Source organism: Phaenicophaeus curvirostris, chromosome 21 (assembly GCF_032191515.1).
Source record: "Phaenicophaeus curvirostris isolate KB17595 chromosome 21, BPBGC_Pcur_1.0, whole genome shotgun sequence".
NCBI lineage: Eukaryota > Metazoa > Chordata > Aves > Cuculiformes > Cuculidae > Phaenicophaeus > Phaenicophaeus curvirostris.
Genome location: NC_091412.1, coordinates 9,734,892 through 9,753,893, shown reverse-complemented (window position 1 = coordinate 9,753,893; position 19,002 = coordinate 9,734,892). Strand labels below are relative to the sequence as shown.

At 41.8% G+C, this 19,002-nt stretch overlaps 2 protein-coding genes across 2 annotated transcripts in view; both read left to right on the top strand.

Moving 5' to 3' along the window:
- The window catches only part of EFCAB5 (EF-hand calcium binding domain 5), a 38,909-nt gene extending 34,698 nt beyond the window's left edge, over positions 1-4,211 (top strand). The window contains exons 19-23 of the mRNA XM_069874321.1: positions 475-578; positions 1,309-1,562; positions 2,040-2,269; positions 2,470-2,566; positions 3,956-4,211. Coding sequence (XP_069730422.1) covers positions 475-578; positions 1,309-1,562; positions 2,040-2,269; positions 2,470-2,566; positions 3,956-4,158 — 888 coding nt within the window. The 3' untranslated portion in view covers positions 4,159-4,211. The remainder of the gene's footprint in view (positions 1-474; positions 579-1,308; positions 1,563-2,039; positions 2,270-2,469; positions 2,567-3,955) is intronic.
- A 798-nt stretch (positions 4,212-5,009) lies between these two features.
- NSRP1 (nuclear speckle splicing regulatory protein 1) lies at positions 5,010-18,454 on the top strand. Its single transcript, XM_069873875.1, has 7 exons — positions 5,010-5,149; positions 6,646-6,733; positions 12,780-12,836; positions 13,494-13,625; positions 14,562-14,769; positions 15,121-15,229; positions 16,958-18,454. The coding sequence occupies exons 1-7, from the start codon at positions 5,130-5,132 to the stop codon at positions 17,994-17,996; spliced, it is 1,653 nt and encodes a 550-aa protein (XP_069729976.1). The 5' UTR covers positions 5,010-5,129; the 3' UTR covers positions 17,997-18,454.
- Positions 18,455-19,002: the final 548 nt, after the last annotated feature.

The window sequence follows — 19,002 nt, the reverse complement described above, 5'->3', positions numbered from 1 at the left end:
CTGCTTCCTCTGATAAGCATGGTTTTTCTTGGCAGCTTTCTGTTGTTATTCCAGGCTCGGCACTGTTCCCTTGTTAGTTGCCTGATAGCCAGGTCACTTGCTTCCCTCTGTGCTTTTCACGTGTCAAGGCACACTATCACAAACACGACATGAGGAAGAAGACTGCAAGGGGATAGGAAAAAGAGGGGAAACCTCTTCTTGGCCTGTGGGTGTTCCTCAGTGTGGAGCCCGGGGGTAGATTAAATGTCTGGCTGAGGGAGGTCCAGGGCACATTCTTCATGTATCTTGAGCAATACACTCTGGGAATAAAACCAAGCATTGCTAGGAGATGTCTTTACACCATCCCATTGCACTTGAATATGCATAGGAGTTTCCTTTAAGAAATAAACAATTTCCTCCCTCTCCAAGCTTCAAAATAGCTGTTTCTTCCTTGGATGCAGCTAAACCTCCCTCTTCTCCTCTTCTCTCTGGCAGACATACAGCTACGCTCTGTGCAAGATGGTTACTACAGATAATACAGGACACAAAGAAATTCATAGCTCTCCTGTTCTTCTCCTCAGGAAAGAAAACCTCTTAAGGTGGGCTTCAGCACCTGCCAGAGTGGCTGTCTGTAAGCTCTCACTATCAAGGCTTCTGCTGTGTGTGCATGTGAAATTGAACTCTGAAGGCAAGAGTAGTATTTTCTCTTTGAGTTTAGGCCTGGAAAAACTTAATTCCAACTTAATGCTTACCAGCTGAGCTGCCAAGCAAGCTCTACATCTGCTGTGAAAGGTTTGCAGGATCAGAGCATGCAATGAAGCATTTTGCTCTTTAGAATAATGTCTTTTCTTTTTTTTTTTGGCCATATTAGTCTCATTTCCTTCAACAGTTTCCTTCCACTGCCAAGATCCTCACAGACTTGTCTTTTAAGCATATCATCCTTGTTGTCAAAGCTCGTTGAAGAGCTATTTGCTGCTCCAGCAGATGTTCTTACTTTTTATAAAACTATAGAACAAATGTCAACATGGTTATAAACAGGAAACAGTTTTTAAAGCAAAGTTTGTTAAATTCTTATGATTTTCAGCAACTGCCTTAGCTAAGCAATATTGTGTTCCACAATGGTGTTTTCTCCTTTATGTGTATGGCTTGAATGATACTTTAAGGTGTGCATATTTCACTTCAAGGAAATAAATAATGATTTAGTAGTGCTATACCTTGGTTTACTAACAAGAGATGAACGGCATCTTACTAAAACATGCTAAATAAATTAACAAAAGAAACTAGAATGGTAAATTCCAGTATGTTTTCCTCTCTTTCTCCTCATTTCAGAGATTACCTATTTAAGTGTGTAGACAGTTCAGAGGTCGTTTGCGTTTCCGTCTGTGGAGAAAAACACATTGCAGTACCTCTCCGTGACCTGTCAGGACAAGCTCTTGTGATACTGGATATCAGCATCAGACACCACCAGAAATTACCACCTCATGAACACAAAGCCCTGCAGAAAATGCTAAAGATAGCCCAAGATGCCTGCTCTGAGATACTGAAGATATCTTTGGAGGAAACAGAACCAACCTCTGTGCTGGGTATTGTGCACAGAGCCAAGACAGGCGTTTTAGGGGTGAAATTAGGAATCTTTAACCTAAATTAAGCAGAATGTTTGGATATAGGCTTTAGTTCACAAGAGGTTTTGTGCCCAAGTCCCGCTGAAATCAAAGGTCTGAATCGAGGTGCTTTGCTGCCTTCAGGGATCTGGCATGCCCTCCTCAGAACTGCCCCAACTAAGATCAAACGAATTGATTGATTCCAGAATCAATCCAGAATGACCTGCGTGCCTGAACCCTTCATGGACCTCTGCTTGCCCCTGAGGCAAGTTCTGTCTCCTTCTCAAGCACATACCCATTTCAAAAAGCCTCACGGGCTACTTGGGCTGTATACCAATTACTCGGTGAATGAGACAAAGAGTTAATCATAAAGAGGGCAGAGCCTTTCCAACAGTAACATAAGTCTTGAGCAGCAGATGTTCCTGAGCAACTTCCTGAAAGGTTTGCTTTTGATTCCAGAGGCAGAACACATGGCAAATTTGAGGTGTGCAGGGATTCTGTTCCACCGTCTCATGCTGCAGGACCTGCGCGAGCGCATTCGGAAACTCAGTGCTGAGAGCTTTGCTGAAATAAAGAGCTATGTAGAACCACCAGCTCTGGTCCATGACATAGTGAAGGCTGTGCTGTTGCTTCTCCATCCAAACTGGAAAGGCTCAGAGAAGACCACAAGCTGGAATCAGTGTATACTGGTGAGACATCAAAATGTTAAGACTTTGTTTTCTGTTCTTCTTCCCCACAGAAGATAGGGTGGGATTTGCCAAGGTTGAATTGACAGTGAAACAGTTCATTACCTACAGATATCCTATATGCTTGTCTTAACCATCTTTTATTCTGTGACCCTCTTGAGTTCCTCATGACCACTTGTCTCTTTTTGTCCTCTGCATTGCAGAATCTGGATGAAAATTTGATTCAGGAGATTTATTGCTTTGATCCAACTGCTGCATCTGTGCAAGTTCAAGCAGAGCTGCTGCTGGACTGCATCACTGGTAAATATCATAAACTAATTGTGAAGTTACCAGGCACTGCTCAGCCATGAAACGGTGTCAGTGGCAACCTTCAGCTGAGTGCTTTTAAGGTCTTTACTTCAGAAATTAACTTTGATTTCACAGGAGATTAAAAACAAGATAAGGGGTCCTAAATGTCTGCAGTCTTTTTTGGTCAATAAAAGCCAACCTGTTAAATTTAGATTCAAAATTCAAGGACAGAGGAGCAGAACAGCTTTGAAAACTACCACAGCAAGTGATCTCACTGTAAACCCCCCGATAAACATATTAAGAATGATAGTTCTTTGGGCAAGTGATATGTAAGGACATATTAAGAATGATGGTTCTTTTGGCAAGTACATCTACCTCAGACCACTCTGCCCTGCCTGAGGGACTGACCCAGCTCCAAACAGCAACACGATTGTGGGAGGACAGTGTGAGCCGTCCTCTTTGTAAACACCATCTGCCAGGTACTTAATATACTCACTGTCATATAGAGGAGCTGGGTTTCAGTCTGTCTTCATCTCCTGTAATGAATATGAGCTTTTCTGGTGCCAGAGCAGTCAAGAGGCAATTATTTGCAACAGCAAATCTCATTGAGATCTCTCTCGAAGGTCTAATGCCAGACTGAGAGTCCTGTTAAAAATCAAACACAGACAAGACTTGTTTCTTTCCAAGGACTAATTTTCATACAATAGTTTGGGTTGGAAGGAACCTTAAAGATCATCTAGTTCCAGCCCCCCTGCTATGGGCTGGGACACCTCCCACTAGATCAGGCTGCCCAAAGCCTCTTCCAACCTGGCCTTGAACCCCTCCAGGGATGGGGCAGCCACAACTTCCTTAGGCAACCTGTTTCAGAGCCTCACCACTCTCATGATAAAGAAATTCTTCCTTATGTCTAGCCTAAATCTGCCCCTCTCCAGTTTACACCCATTCCCCCTCGTCCCATCCCTATTAGCCTTTGTGAACAGCCCCATCCCAACTTTCTTGTAGGCCCTTTAATGTTATTATGAACTTCACAACAGCCAAAACTCTTGCTAATTTGGAGCTTTGGAGCCAGCTCTGCCTGACTTTACTTTTGAGATAGGGAAAGACTTCAAATAGAGGTTATAAGAGAAGAGAGATCTGTTCAGCACAGATCGCACAGAACACAAGACATTATCATCTCCAAAGAATGAACAATGTCTGGGAAAACACTGCTTGAAAGACAACATGAGATCAGAGGGACTGTCCAACTTTTAAAAAATATAGTTACTTACATGAAACTTCACTCTACTTCAGTGTAAACAAAAAATACTCCACTTTTTGTCATAGTAACTGCTTCTTGTATCAGTGGCAACGCGGGTCACAGGTTTGCCATGGTTTGGGAGGTAACTCTGCTCTTTTTTGCAGAAGTTCCTCGAGCGGCATTGCAGCACGGCTGGGCTCCAGCCGAGGTCCTCTTGGAGTGGGTGCACGCCTGCCTGGCACTGACAGAGATCGCAACCAGCCCGCGCAGCCACCAGGCTCCATCTTCAAAAACCCCAGCCAGCTCCAGCCTGCCTCCACTTCCAGCTCCCAACTCCTCCTCTAAGCTCAGCAGTTCTGATGTTTGACCTCTTTTCATCAATCAAACGCCGCTTTGTTATTTTTCAGGTGTCATTTAAGATGGTAGGAGGTCTGTTAGGGGTTATTACAAAAATAGCAATACACTAAACGAAGCATTTTCTTCTCATATAGCAACTACATTTTGGCTCTTGATTAAAAGTTTGGGGGGGTTCTTTAATTAAATCTGATGGGGAAAAGAAGGAGGCAGGAACGAGTTCAGGATCACCAAGCTACGATGATCATCAAATATTTTTAAGATTCAGTCTCCTTAAATTACTTTTTAGAGATAATTTTCAATAAAAGTTGTTCATCAGCATTTTGCCACGTTCTTCTAAACGCCTCGAGGAAAAACCCTGTGTTTTAATGTAGCAAAACCAGCTTTTTTCCAGGGTAAACGCTGGGATCACAGCCAGACGCGCTGTCTGGGGCGAGATTTCATCTTCCCAATATCGTTTCTTTTGGCAGAATAGCTTGTTTAATAAATTTTTGACAGATTAAACTCATCTTTCTTTTCTTTTAAGTCAGTAACAAGCGACTTAGGTGGTGACTGGAGGGGCAGGGTGGCTCCTCGGCCCCTCTGGGGAGCAGGGCGCCTCAAGGCCCCTCCCGCCACAGCGCCCCTTCCCGCCTCTGCGACCGCGCGGGAGTTCGGGTGCCGTGAGGAGCTGTCGGCTCCCTTCGGCTCCCCTCGGCCCCCGCTCGGCTCCCTTCGGCTCCCTTCGGCAACCTTCGGCGCCTCTCCCCTCGGCTCCAGGCGACGCGGGCGGCCCGCAACCGCCTTTCCCTACCGGCACTTTCGCCACTCGCCAGTGAGCCGTTAAAAAAAATCTCGTCCTTCCCCTCCAGCCTTTCCGCTCTGCTCTCTGCTTCCCTTCTGGAGCTGGCCCGCGGCGCGGTGCGGCGGGAGTTTCCAGGAAGGGTGGGAAAGGGGAGTCTGGGCCGTGAGGAATCTGCGCCGCGGGACGGCGGGCGGGACAAGATGGCGGCGCTGGGCAAGCAGTGAGTGGCGGGGCCGAGGCGGGGGTTTGGGGCCGCGGGGCCTGCGTGGGGCCAGGCCGAGCTCCGGCAGAGCCCCGGAGCCCTGCGTGGGGCCGGGACGAGCTCCGGCAGAGCCCCGGGGCCGTGGAAGTGCGGTTCGGCCCTCCCGGCCTGCGCAGCCTCGCCGTGTCGTCCCGAGTTTAAGCCCTGTTTATTAAACACCGAACCCAGAACGGTGGGAAGGGTCGGAGGCTGCTGCTGAGGGGCCGGGTGGGGGGGGTGTGGGAGTTTCACTCTGACAAAGTTGACTGTTCTCAGGATTCCTACACGGCGCCGGGAGGGGGTCGGCTCTGGGGCCTGGGGAGTTCGGCCTTCACCTTAGGGGGCCAGGGGGGTTGGCCCTGGATTTAGGGGCCCGGGGGGGAGTAGTTCGGCTCTGGGCTTAGGGGTTTGGGGGAGGGGTGTCGGTTCTAGGGGTTAAGGGCCCGGAGGGTTCGGCTCTGGGGCTGTGGGTTCATCTCTGGGGTTGTAGGGTCAGCTCTAGGGCTGTGGGGGTCAGGTTCCGAGCGCAAGAAGCAGCTCCTTCGTCATGGTGATGACACAGTGCCTACAGCGCTGTGGAGTTGGTGTCTCAACAGCCTGTGTGGAAACATTTAGTTAGTGATGGACTCAGAGAAAGAGCTGGCCTCTTCTTCCAAGTGATAGGGGACAGGACAAGAAAGAATGGCCTCAAGCTCCGCCAGGGGAGGATTAGGCTGGACATTAGGAAAAAAAATTTCACGTAAAGGGTCATTGGGCTCTGGCAGAGGCTGCCCAGGGAGGGGGTTGAGTCACCTTCCCTGGAGAGGTTTGAGGGACGGGTGGACGAGGTGCTGAGGGACATGGTTTAGTGCTTGATGGGAATGATTGGACTCAATGATCTGGTGAGTCTTTTCCAGCCTGGTGATTCTATGATTCTATGAAAGGCAGGCGGGGAGGAATCCGTGACCTAGAGATCATTACCAAAGCTGTGTTCTGAGCACAGGGATTGGCTGTGTCAGTAGCAGAGCTCCCTATGTGCAATTAAGTCTCTGCGTGCCATGAGCTGTCTGTGAGGTGGTGATTTGCACTGCTGTGCAAAATAGGTGAACTGCCCATTGCCCCAGCAAATGTAGCTACGGAGTCGTGTTTAGTGTAGAGCAGAAATAAAACTCTACAGGTTAAGTGGTGATTTCTTACTCCTCTGAGGGAGAAAACAAAATCACTTTAGAGACCTCCTGACAAGAGGGATTTGTGGCCTCACTTAGGAAAGTCTTTGCATCCAGAAACTTTGTGTGGAAAAGGCAGCGATTGCTGTGGGAGAAGCTGGCAAGTGTGTGGCAAGGCACTGCTGAAAGTGCTGCTCGCATCTATACTAGATACATTATGTTGATGTGATCTTCTGTTTCTAAAATGCTAAATGGTAAATTTTTGTTGTGGAACGTGCAAAGTGTTTTGTTGTAAGTAATGTTTAAGGTAACTTTTAATTCTTTCCCTAGATATGGGCTCATTATGCCCAAGAAATTGCCACAGAAAAATCTCATTTCAAAGAAGCTCTCGGTGTTTGCAGACGAGTCCGATGAAGAGGTCAGTTCAACAATTTTGTTCTGAAATTTACCCTGTATTCTGCAAATTATTTGTTTATAACCTTTAATGTCTGTATCAGCTTAGGCAGTGTCGTCATTTTGGATTTGGATGTGAAATATGACCTGTGATTTCTTTAGTGCAGGTTACATGGAAGTGATGACTTGGTTTTTAGTTATTATCATGAGACAATGAGAATTGTCATTCTGGAAGTACTCAAACTGCTTGTGATGTCAGATACAATACCCAACTCTTTTGTGATCCCAGAATTTATTGCTCATTTGTGATGTGTGACTGCTTTGCGCCATGTCGATAGTGTTCTTTCCTATAGTCTCTTCTAAATTTTTAATTACTTTTTAAGTGCTACCTTCAAAGTATTTGCTTTCTGCCTGTCCCAGCAGAGGGTGCTGTACACTGTAAAAATGATATTTCTGGATGTGCTGCTATCAGTATGGGGGCATCCAAGAACTGGTGGCGTGGTGTATGGGCTCATTTGGATACCTTACAGAAAGCCAACTTGTAAAACGGATTTATTGAAGAATTTAAAGGCAGTAGCTTCATAGTTTACAGGTAAAGAATAGAGACTCGGAATTGCAGAGATGAACTCTCCACATGGATGGAGTTTTCCAAACATAACGTTAACAATTTACTGGGTTTTATCAATTTGGAATTACTTGTGCTAATTTAATCATAGTGTCTTTATGTGCATATTTAACCCTTTTTCCACAAAACCCAGAAAACAAACTTTATGTGTGCCCATAGTCTAGAATTTTAACATTTCAGAAGTTGGAATTTAGAATCAATAGAGCTTTAGAAACAGAACATTGTTTACAAAAATGTTCTTGCTGCTCTAGAGCTTTACTCCATACTCGTTCTTTTGTGTGGTTGAAACTCTGTCTGTTTCTGACTCCTTTTATCTAAACACTTCTTTTAAAATTTTCATTTAATGATCTTGCAGCTGTTACTTCAAGGTCACAGAAAACCCATATCTAGCAATTCCCAATTCTGTGTGCCTGGTTCCATTACAGAATCCATAACGCTGTTGTTGAGGGTGTCTGGATGCCCTCTATTTAAGGCATGAAGGTCTTCGCTGAGGGTCTTCTAAGATGCATGATGGTTGTTATAATAATAATAATGTGCGATACTACTAGCTTCTGGCTAAACAGACGAAGTAGCCTGCCTTTTGGAAAGGCTGACAGATTCACTAGCAGAGTCTGCTGTAAAGGCTTCTCAAAGTTGTCATGCTCATCAGTATGGTACAAACCCAGCAAAAAGTAATAATCTCATAACTGCCTTTATCGACGAACATCATTTTTTAAAAAAACAAAATTACTTTATTAGTTCAGTAATAATTTCAGAGCTTTCCAAGATAAGGAGCAGCATTTGGGAGGGGTTTCATTTCCTGTCTGCTACCTTATCAGTCAGAACTACATCTCAAATGTCTGGAGATTATGTATTTTTAACTCAACTCTAATGAAGTTTGTGCTGGGAAATCTGCACACCTCACTTGGTCTGTGATTCTGTGCCAGATACCAAACTTCTATTCCCTTTTTTTTTTTAAATGTTACTGTGCATATTTCATTAAGATTTTTCCCTGTACCCTTGCTAAAGGAATTTGAAAGGTTTTTTTGCTGTGGCTGAGTATATTAATGGACGTTAGCTTCTGATGAAGATGATCTGTGGGTTCATAAGAAATAGAACATCTAGGATGGAAATCTTCTTGTAATACAATGTTGACTGGGAAAAAGTAAACCAAGCAGTTGCAGGTACTTCTAGCTAATACAGTTCTGAATGTTTTACCTTCGTAGTGAAGAGTTGTTGCTGTCATTAAAACTGGGAGGAAAGTCTGTTGTAGACAGCAGGTGTAAAAGCAACAAACTGCAGTACGGTAGAAGTAAGTTTCCAGTCTGGCTTTCTGTAATTTTTGATTTATCCATTTTCTCCAAAAATATTCCCTTATTTGGGCATTGCCTTTTCAGAGGTGGCATCTCAGTATCCCCAGTGCACTGGTCTGTTCTATTTTGTCTTTAAAATTGAGTTGAAAATATCTCTGTGGTATAGCAGGTAAATTGCTGTTTCCTGATTGTACTGGAATTACCCAACATACGTTCCTGTGCCTTACCAGCCTTTCAAAACTGATTCATTGTATTGATGCTGATCAGAGTTTATGCAAGAATTTTCATGCAAAATGAGACTAAGTGGACTAGAGTGGCTCTTGGAAAAGACATCACTGAGGAGAAGGAAATGCAGAGGAATAACTGGAGAGGATGTGTGTAAAATCAAGAATGATTCAGAGAAAGTAAAGGAATTTTGCTATTTCTCATAGTATGAGCAGTGGTGTCTATTACAGGATTACCAAGTAACTGGTTTAATCTAAACAGAAGGAAGTTGTTGGTTTTTTTCCCCCACACAATGTGTCATTAAGTTGTGGAAGTCATTGCAACAGGATATTGTGGTGTGGCCAAAAATACAAATGGATTCAGAAGTTATTAGTCAAATCAAGGGATTCTCTTGATGTCAAACAATGGTCTGTGTGCATCCTCCAGTTCAGGAAGTCCCTGAACTCCTGGTTTCTGGAATCTAGGAGGGAATGCCATGGAAAGCTGGTTCTGTACATGACTCTAATTATGTACACACAAGAGTGCAAGTAGCTCATTTTAAGACGCTTTGGTACCAAAGTGCTATGAATCCAAAGATATCTCAGTGAAGAAGAGTGAAGCGAACAGAGTCAGATCTCAGCCTTTCAGAATCATAACCACTTCCATTTGACGTGTTTGCTGTTGAACTTTCAACTGAGTTTTTTGTGTAAAGCTGTAAATTGTTTACATGCTTTGTCCTGATTGCAAAGTAGCTGAGACAAACTGAAACCATTGGTCAGTAGTTTGAATGTTCTTTGCTTCTGTTGGAGCAGTGCGAAGAAGGCATTTTAAGAAGGAGCTTACAGGGGGTGCTTGCAGGGTGAAAATAAGAAGGTAGTTCAAGCACTTAAGAACGTGAAAGATGTTTATTATAACTGAAGGAGATAAGAAATGGGAGAGAACAGTGAGAAATGTTAGTAGATTGGGCTAATTTCTTTTATTACTCTGTTTTGAACCTTTTCCATTGGGTTGGAGCTACCTTCCATGGTCTCATAGGGCCACAAAGCTGCATTCCTGAGCGTTTCTGGATTTGTGTGGGTTCTACGTAGCTTCCCAGGAGAGGGTTAAAATGTTTTCTCCTTGCAGAAAATATTAAACTATAAGCTTCATGATTCAGAAGAGTAGCTTGACTGCAGGGAGAGAGTATGAGACAGATCACTGAGCTTATAGGGCCTTTAATAAATGGGCAGTTGATAAGTAAAAACAATACAAAAGAACGGGAAGTTCTCATCTGTCAGAGCTTGTAGCACAAGAGGAAATTGTCAGCCATAAACCATCGGGGAAGGTGTTTGTTTTCTGTAAACTCACTGGCACTCTAGGCAAACAGATCACAGGTGGACTTCTTTACAGTTATGTGTACAATAACCAGGATTAGGTATTACTTTGTGTTTATGTAATCTTTGTAGATCAACACGTTTGTTTGTAGGCAGACAAGGAAAACATTCTAAGCAGTGTTTCAAATACTTTAGTGGAATAAAGCTTATTCTGTACATCTAGCTGCTGAATTGACTTCGTCTTTTGCCAAGGCTTTTCTTTCTGCCATAATGCAAGGGAAGGTCCTTACTGTGAGGTACCTTGCTGTAAAACCACTATAAAGCATCTGATAAAGGACCAGCTTCTTCCCCAGGAGCAAGTCTGGCTCTTCTGTGTGATCCTTGTATGTTTTCCACTGCCAGTGTAGAGCAGTGCTTTATATTCAGAAATTTATACTGACTTGTTCATAGCACTTTTTTAGAAGAAATAATATGACATGGAAATCAAATACGGTATTTTAAATATTTCTCAACATCAGCCCGTAAGTCGTGAGATCTGGAGGTAAATACTGGATAGATGAAGCCAGGATTCTTGTGGATTGTTTTAAAGTAAATAATACGCTATCTACTTCCCCTGGTCAGTCAGCCAACTTAAATAAATAAGAGGCTGTATCCAATTCTAGTCCAAATAATCAGTGGGCTGCAGGGTGTAGTCTCTGGTACCGCCATGGACGCTTTGAGTGTGTTGCTCATGTCTGCCCAGCTCAGCTTCCTTAAGCCTGAAGCACAGTCTAGTCCCTTCCCTGGTTACCCACAGCTGGGTTAGGCTGGGCAGCTGCTTTCTGGTGAGGAGCATAACTGGATCAGCACAGGGCTTTATCTTCCATGGAAGTGCACAGCAGGCTTTCCCTTTATGCCTGTAGTTTCACCACAAGGTTGAACATTTTGAAAGCAGAGGTCATTTTGTGGTTTTCATCTTTCTCTGTGTTGAGGAGGAACTGTTGGCAGACTGCGCAGCACAGGGCTGGTTTTTGGTCAAGCATAAATCAAGCAGGCAGGGTGTCTTGGGGAGCAGTAGGGGAGGTAAAGAGGCAGGAGGCACAAAGTCACTTATAATGAAACCCCTTATAATGAAACCCTGCTAATTCTGCTGCTTGTGTCACTTGTTCCCTGTTCAGAAATTAACCACTGAAAGATATTTGGGTTGTTCACAGTCATGTATGAAATTGTGCAGAAGTACTTGGATTTTGCCTTGTTGACACATCTGCTAAAATTTTACTAGCATAAGGAAAAGGAGTCACAGCATAATTTTATTTAAACATCAAATAAAATCAAAAGCCCTCTTGTTCAGGGGATCTGCTTGAATTTACATGGTGCTAATACTGTTTGATTTCAGAAAATCTTCATCCCTGCTACCAGGCTCCCTGCCAGTTGGTTTCCAGTTCTGAATTTCCCTGAGAGATGATTATACAATCTCTTTGTCTTTTTACAATGTGATATAGAGCACGCTATTAGTCAGAGTTGCAAAACTTGGGAAGCTGCCAAAGTGCAAAAGAATTTTTCCTTCCTATTTCTGCTTTTTAAGATGAAGAGATATTTAATTACATAAACAAGGAGTCCTGTCATTTATAGTGAATCTGTTTAATAAACACTATTATCTCCTCATTGAGAAGAGATAGACAAGCAGTTTAGTTCAACACTAATTAAAAGACAAAACTAAATAAAATGCAAAGCTTTATTTAAAAGACTATGATTAGACAACAAGTTTTCAGACATGGATATGTTTGTTTTTTTTCCTTAGGGAAGATTAGTATCACTGTTTTCTAGCTTAATAATCTTGAAATTAAGCATTAACGTTTGAAGTACTTGCTGATCAAATCAGAAGTAGTCTTATTTTTAAAAATACGGAATTAAACATCCAGATCAAATTTGAAATAATTGCCAAATCCTTTCAAGTATTTGGTTTCTACTGTGAATACAGTTTTTTCATGTGATTGTTGGTAAGAATGCCTGCTCATGATGACATTCACGTGCTGGAAGAAGAGTATATTCTGAATAGCACCTATTTCACAGATTGTTAGAAATATAATTAAAACATTATTGAGAACATTTATCTTTCTTTATTCACAAACAATGTTAAAATGTTTTTGATGCATAAATTGGTAGGAGGGAATAATTCACATTTCTGTTGATTTGGGTTGGGGAGTTACTGTGTTTTTCTTTTTTTTTTCTTCTTCTTTTAATAGCAAAACCTAAAAGAATTGTAACGTGTGTGTGAGAGAGAGTAGATGTATTACAAACATCCTTCTCCTAGGAATTTGTTTCAGTGGTGACTTTGGCTCCTTTGCAAGATGTTTTATGTGCTGATGTGGTAGTTCCTGGCACTGGCAGCCTGGCCCTTGCCATATTGGAGGGATGAGCAGATTTTTGAGGTACACACATCCTTGAAGTAGAGCTCTTAAACTCATAACCATTTTTAATGGAACATTATATATATGTGGTGAGATCCTGCAACGCTCATGGAAAAGGCTGACTCTTTGTAAGCTTGTGAATGTTGATTTTTCTTGCTTACAGAAAAATACTGTTGAAGCGAGAGACTGACTTATTATTGTTTGCTAGAGTGGTAGAAAAATAATACAAGCTGTTTCCTTCTTACAGCCAACTGTGGGTGAAAGTCTTCAGAAAGAAGCACTGAAAAAGCAAGCAATGAAACAGGTAAGACGTGGTGGGAACTCTCATGCCAACTTTTAACGTGTTGCTGGGGGAATATGTGCTTGAGAGTAACTTGCGTGGCTGCTGTTCAGCTTTCCTCTTCTGTTGTCAGATCTGATCTGAGGGCTCCTCTGGTGTTTGTTTGGCTTATAGGGCTTTTAAAGACGGAATGGTTTCACAGTTCTTACTTCCAACTGGACTGTACAAACCGAAGATAGAACTGTGAAATATCGAATCATGTCCTGAATTATGTGGGTACTTATTTATTATGTGGAGCTTTGGGGAAGTGAGATAAAGTATAGATGAAAACAGACAGGAAAGCTCATTGAAATGTTGTTTACTGTTCATTAAAAAATGAATTACATTATTTGGTGGAACAGTTTACTCATTAAGAAGTTTCCAGTTTTGATTTGACTGTTGTCCTGTGTTTCCTATAACTGCTAAGACTGGTGACGATTTGGTTGGTTGTCTCTCAGTCCTTATAAACAGTTAAAGAACTTTGTAGATCAGACTGGTTTTAATTTACACCCAGTATTCTAATGCATAGGTTTATCTGCTTAAATGACAATTTTGGAATAAAATGTTTGAAAATAGTAAAAAAATAAATGCTTGATTTTTTTGTTTTGTCTTTTCTCTTCCTCCCCTTTTTATTTCTTTTAGACTAAATTAGAGATTCAAAAGGCTTTGGAAGAAGACGCTACCGTGTACGAATATGACAGTATTTATGATGAAATGCAGAAGAAGAAGAAAGAAAGCAACGCCAGTGTGTTATCTGGAAAAGATGACAAAAAGGTTGATACCTGCAAATGTGTGTTGTCTGTCTTATCTCCGTATGCTTAGAATAACTCTGATTACTTAACATTTAAGCTTTGCCAAATGCATTTTCTCATGGGGCATGCAAGCGTTGTGCTTAAATCCTGTTACACAAGGTAGTCATTTGGAAGGATTTTGGCCACACTGTTAGTTCATCAGGTACTTTATAGTCCTGATCCAGTGGAACTCTGGGGGGTGGCAGACTACAGTTTTTCCCACTCAGTTTATGATGTACACATAGCATTTCTTTCTGTGTGTTTCTGAAAAGAATATTACAGTGAGATAATAGGATTACAGGCAGAAGATCCTGCAGCACTACTGGTTCTGATAATGAAGACTTCGTTATTGAGCCAATGAATGTAAATGGCCCCTCCTCACTCACTAGTGTGCTTGCTGAAGTAATTAACTTTCATTTGTGAAATTGAGCCAATTTCCACAGCTCAATGCCTGGTTTCAAAGCATTGCTGAATTATCGTGACAAGTGACGTTTTCATTCTTACTTACTCTATTTCATTTAAAAACTCCTGTCAGATTATGTGAATATGAAGGGAAGCTTCCCAGTCCTGTACAGCAAGAGAGAGGCAAGGCTATTACAAGACAGGAGGGAGGGGTGAGAAATGAAAACACGTTTAGTTTCCCTCAGAGCAAAAGTCATCGTAGTCATAGGTGGCCTGAACGCTTTGATTGAACATGGTACCTCTTTTGTTGTTGGGAAGCGTGCCATGGTAGTGATCTAAATGGGGGTGACTGTTTATTTCAGATAGCTATCAAGCACTGTAAGAATATTTTAAAGCAACTTCTGCAATTTTCTTCCACTATCAACTTTCTTCAACATCTCCATCAATCCCAATTTGTGTTTTCTCAGCCACCTCAATTACTTCTCAACGTGATACTTCTTTTCCTCTCCTATTTTAGCCCAGATACATCCAAAATATCCTCAAAGCTGCTGAGATTAGAAAAAAGGAGCAGGAAAGAAGAATGGAAAGAAAAATTCAGAAAGAGCGTGAAATGGAAGGAGGAGAGTTTGCTCACAAAGAGGCGTTTGTGACTTCAGCCTATAAGAAGAAGCTGCAAGAAAGGGCAGAGGAGGAGGAAAGAGAAAGAAGAGCGGCAGCTCTTGAGGGTGAGATTTCCCTAAAATAATTCAATTCCCCTAAAAAAGGAGTATGGCCTTGTATGTGATTTACAACATTGTTAGCTGGCCTCTCTGTGAGGCTTGAAGTAAAGAAAATCACAAAGGACCAATAGCAGATACTGAATCAAATCCCACTTGACCTCTGAAGGTCAAGTATTCCAGTCTTCTTTTCAAAATGTAGTCTGCTATGAGGTCAAATCAAGTTTCTTGGAGCTTTTTCAACTCTGGGCTTGAAAACCTCTGTGATGGAGGTTGCAGTCTTGGTAGTGTCTGCTCTTTGTGAGTTGTCTGATGATTATTTGTGGCACAGTAGATCCAACCTCACTTTCTTTTTCTTAGCTTACCTTGATGTTACCAAACAGAGGGATCTCAGTGGATTTTACAGACATCTTTTAAACCAGACTGTAGGGGAAGAAGAAATGCCTGAATGCAGCTTCCGTGAAGCCAGGTAGGATGCAATTCCAGAAGGCTTTCAGATATCAACCAGCTTCTGGCTGTTTGTGATTCCAGACAGTTCTAAAACCCTGGTAGGTAAAGCTGGGTGCTTCGTACAGGTCGTTAACTGAATGATTTGGAATATATCTAATCCCCACCAGTGGTAGAGACTCTAAGACGGAAACAAACAGGAGAGGGGTGCCATTTAAAAGCTATCAAGAGGGCAGTCATACTTGTAATACTGCTTTGTGTTATTTTCACCTATATTTACTTAGGTTTGCTTAATATTTGGCAGTCTGCATTAAGGTAGGTATTTTGAATCATGAGGGAGACAAAAGGTAAAATAATGTGCATAGAGGTAGTAAGGGAGTGATGTTGTGATATGAATTTCCTGAGAAGAATGTGAGTCTCTAAGTATTTCATATTTATTTGACACTGTGGTTTAGGAAAGATAAAAGTTAATTTCCTTAGAGTAAAGAAAATTAGTCAAATATATAGGAAATCTAGTGGGAATGTTTTAAAAACTTACTAATCCAAAGTAAAGTAATGAGATTGTGAAATTCTGCTTTGTGGATAAATATGGTGAAGGTGTTAATTTTCTTATACGCAACAACCGATCATTTGAAAGAATTAGTTGAGATTAAACCTTACTTGAGATAGACCATAAACCTCGATGTTCCTATTTAAGCGCTTCCCATCACAGAGAAAACACGGCTTTCATCGAGAGATCTAGGTCTGAGGTCAGATTATTAGAAAATAAATTTGTAGCTTAATAAACAGTCCAATCACAGTGAAGTTACTCAGCTATCTGAAATAAGGGAAATCTTTGTTCTTTATGTGTGTTATGTCTAGTATAAAGATATGCAATCTTATTGGATAAAGAAAGAGAGCAGCTTGATTTTTAGATCTCGGTTGTTGCATCACTTGTCGTTTTAATTAACTGGATTACTAAATCAGTCATCAAACTCGTCAGCATAATTTTAGTCATTGCACACAGACTAACCAGGCTTTCGAGCATGCATCAAACATTTGGTCTAGCTGGATGCTGTGCTGGTTCATGAGACTTCACCAGAGGCTGCTTTCGAAGCTGGATGGTTAGAAGAGGGACACATGTGGCTTCTATGAGTAAACCTGTATTTCCTTAGCAGTCAAAAACTAATGGCAAAGCGTAACCTTTGTTTGCTGTCCAGATTGGTACTCCATGGGTCAGCTTTTGTATTTTGGAATCTATGAGCTGTTCAAAGATACTAATTTGTATTTACTCACAAGAGAGGCATCTTCAGAAATACTGGATTAAAAAGAACCAGCTACTACTACTGCTAATGGCAGCTGTGGTCCTACCTCTGTCAACAGTATGTGCAACCTGCTTCTTCTCTGGATAATTATTTGACGTGAATAGAGGAGTAAGCACAGGAAAAAATGTGTAGCTTGCCAGAAAGCTCGCACAAGGATACAAATCTGTGTCTTTTGCCTTAGATGGAGGCTGCAGATACGTAACCATAGCCATTCTTTTATAGTTAAATTCATCAGCTCACATTCACCAATGAACCAGATAAAGATACTTCATAGCAATCCTTTGTGCTGGATTCCTGGAACCTGAGCGTCAGAGAGATTTGCTTTCATAGACTTTTCAGCAGCATCTTTTGCTTAAGTCTGACTGGAAGTCAGTTTGTAGAAGAAGCCAACATTTCAGGCTGTGTAATGTGTTTTGTTTTTTTCTTTTTAAACATAAAAAATGTAGGATAAAGGAAGAAAAACCTGACAGTTATGATGAATCCAACCAAAGGAACAAAAGCCCATATGAAAAGCAAAGACCAAAACCCTCTGTTAAGAAGGAGAATAACCCAGATGCTGATACTGACATAGGAACCGATAGTAGCGATGATGATAAGAGACACAAAAGTAGTAAAGTAAGTTTGAAAACGAAGAAAAGGAGAGAGCGCTCTGTGAGCAGTGAAGAAGAGGCTAAACATCATAAGAGCCAGAGGCATTCGAGGTCACCAAGCTCATCCAGTGTGGAGGAAGAGTCACGTTCAAAAGCCCAAAGAAGTCATCTTACAAAGAGAGGAGAGAGCAGACCAAGCAGAAGGGGAAATGATGAACAGTGCAGGGAGAAAGACTATGAAAGAAGCAGAACCCACGAAAAGGATCACCAAAGGGAAAAGGAGGAGCGACATAGATATGGGGATCACTCTAGTAAAGATAACTACAGAAGGAGGGAAGAGCAAGATGATAGACAAAGGGGGAAGGAAAGAAAAGAGAGGGAGGGACATGGCAGAGAATGGAGGAAGACAAAGGAGAAAGAAGAGAGAGGCTCAGAAAAGGAACGAGAGAAAGAAAGAATAAGAAATGGTAGAGATAGATATAATGACAGAGAAAAGGAGAGAAGAGAGAAATCTAGAGAAAAGGAAGATCATGGGAAGGAAAAGAGAGAGAAACATGGAAATGATGAAAAGAAACACACAGAGAGGAGGGACAGTACTCCTACATTAGTAGAAAAAGTTAGAGAAACTGATATGGAAAAAGAGAGAAAGGGAAAAGAGAGAGAGGTGGATGAGAAGGCAAGATCCAGCTCTGAAGTTTTGTCAGAGCAGAAACGTAAAGCTGGTGAAGAAGGGGAGAAAGAGGAGAAAGATCAAGTACAGAAACCACCTGAGGGCATGAACAAATTTGCCAAACGCAGCAATGAAGAGACAGTCATGTCGGCACGGGACCGCTATTTGGCAAGGCAAATGGCACGCGTCAGTGCTAAATCCTACATTGAGAAGGAAGAAGATTAATGTCTCTCATGGACAAAACTCTTGGTCTCTCGAACAAGAGGAGAAGCCACTGCTGTGTGGACTCTTGTACAGAAATAGAAGTCTATCCTAGCTATTTATTCCTGGCTTTTGTTTAAGAAATTGTATGTGCCATGATAGAAGATCAACTTTTGAAATGGATTAATGGATCACTTGATACATACCCTTAGTCTGTTTATAGAACTGAAATGTGAAATTGGGTTTGTTCTGTCCAGCCTGGCCCTCAGAACCCTGTCCTTGCTACCTAAAGATTCTGGGACAGAGCTAAGAGTGTTAAACAGTGTAAGGTGAGTGTAAACTACCTTCCCGGCAGCCCCCAGCTCCATTCACCAGCTGTAACAGCGAGCTCTGCTGAAACAGAGATGTTCCCAGTTATTGTTGCCCACTCACGTTCTCCAAAATTAGAAGCAGACCTGTAAAAGTGGGGTAAAAAAGAAAAAGTCACCCAGTCTGAATAACAGTCTAGGAGAGTTCTGTACATAGTATGGCATTTTGTAAGCTAAATGTGTATTGAAACATGAATTTTGTATTTATCTGTGAGCTTTGGTTTTAGGGACCTGATGTACAGAAACAAATAAAGCATAAGATACGTCCTAGAACTAATTCATGAGGCTTTTTTAACACTTGTTATTTTATTGCATCTATTTTTTGGGTGAAATAAGTTATATGAGGAGTCTTTTTCCATGTGTTACAGTCATATCTGCTTGTTCTGCTGGAGGTGATGTTTTAGATTTGTTGGTCTGTTTGTTCAAAGGTTCATAATCAAGTATAAGGTTATCTCCAAACTGTAACTTGGTAGGTAGGATGTCTGGCAGTGGTGGTCAGTTTTTAGAATACATTTTCATTACCTTTCACAGTGGTTTCTTTCACTTTGTTTTGCAGTAAATTTATCACTCTTATTCTACAGTAGGATGAACCACTATGAAAAAAGTGGCTCAGCGCTTATTTGAAGTGTGGATCGTTTGGTTTTTGCTGTTCTGTCTGCACA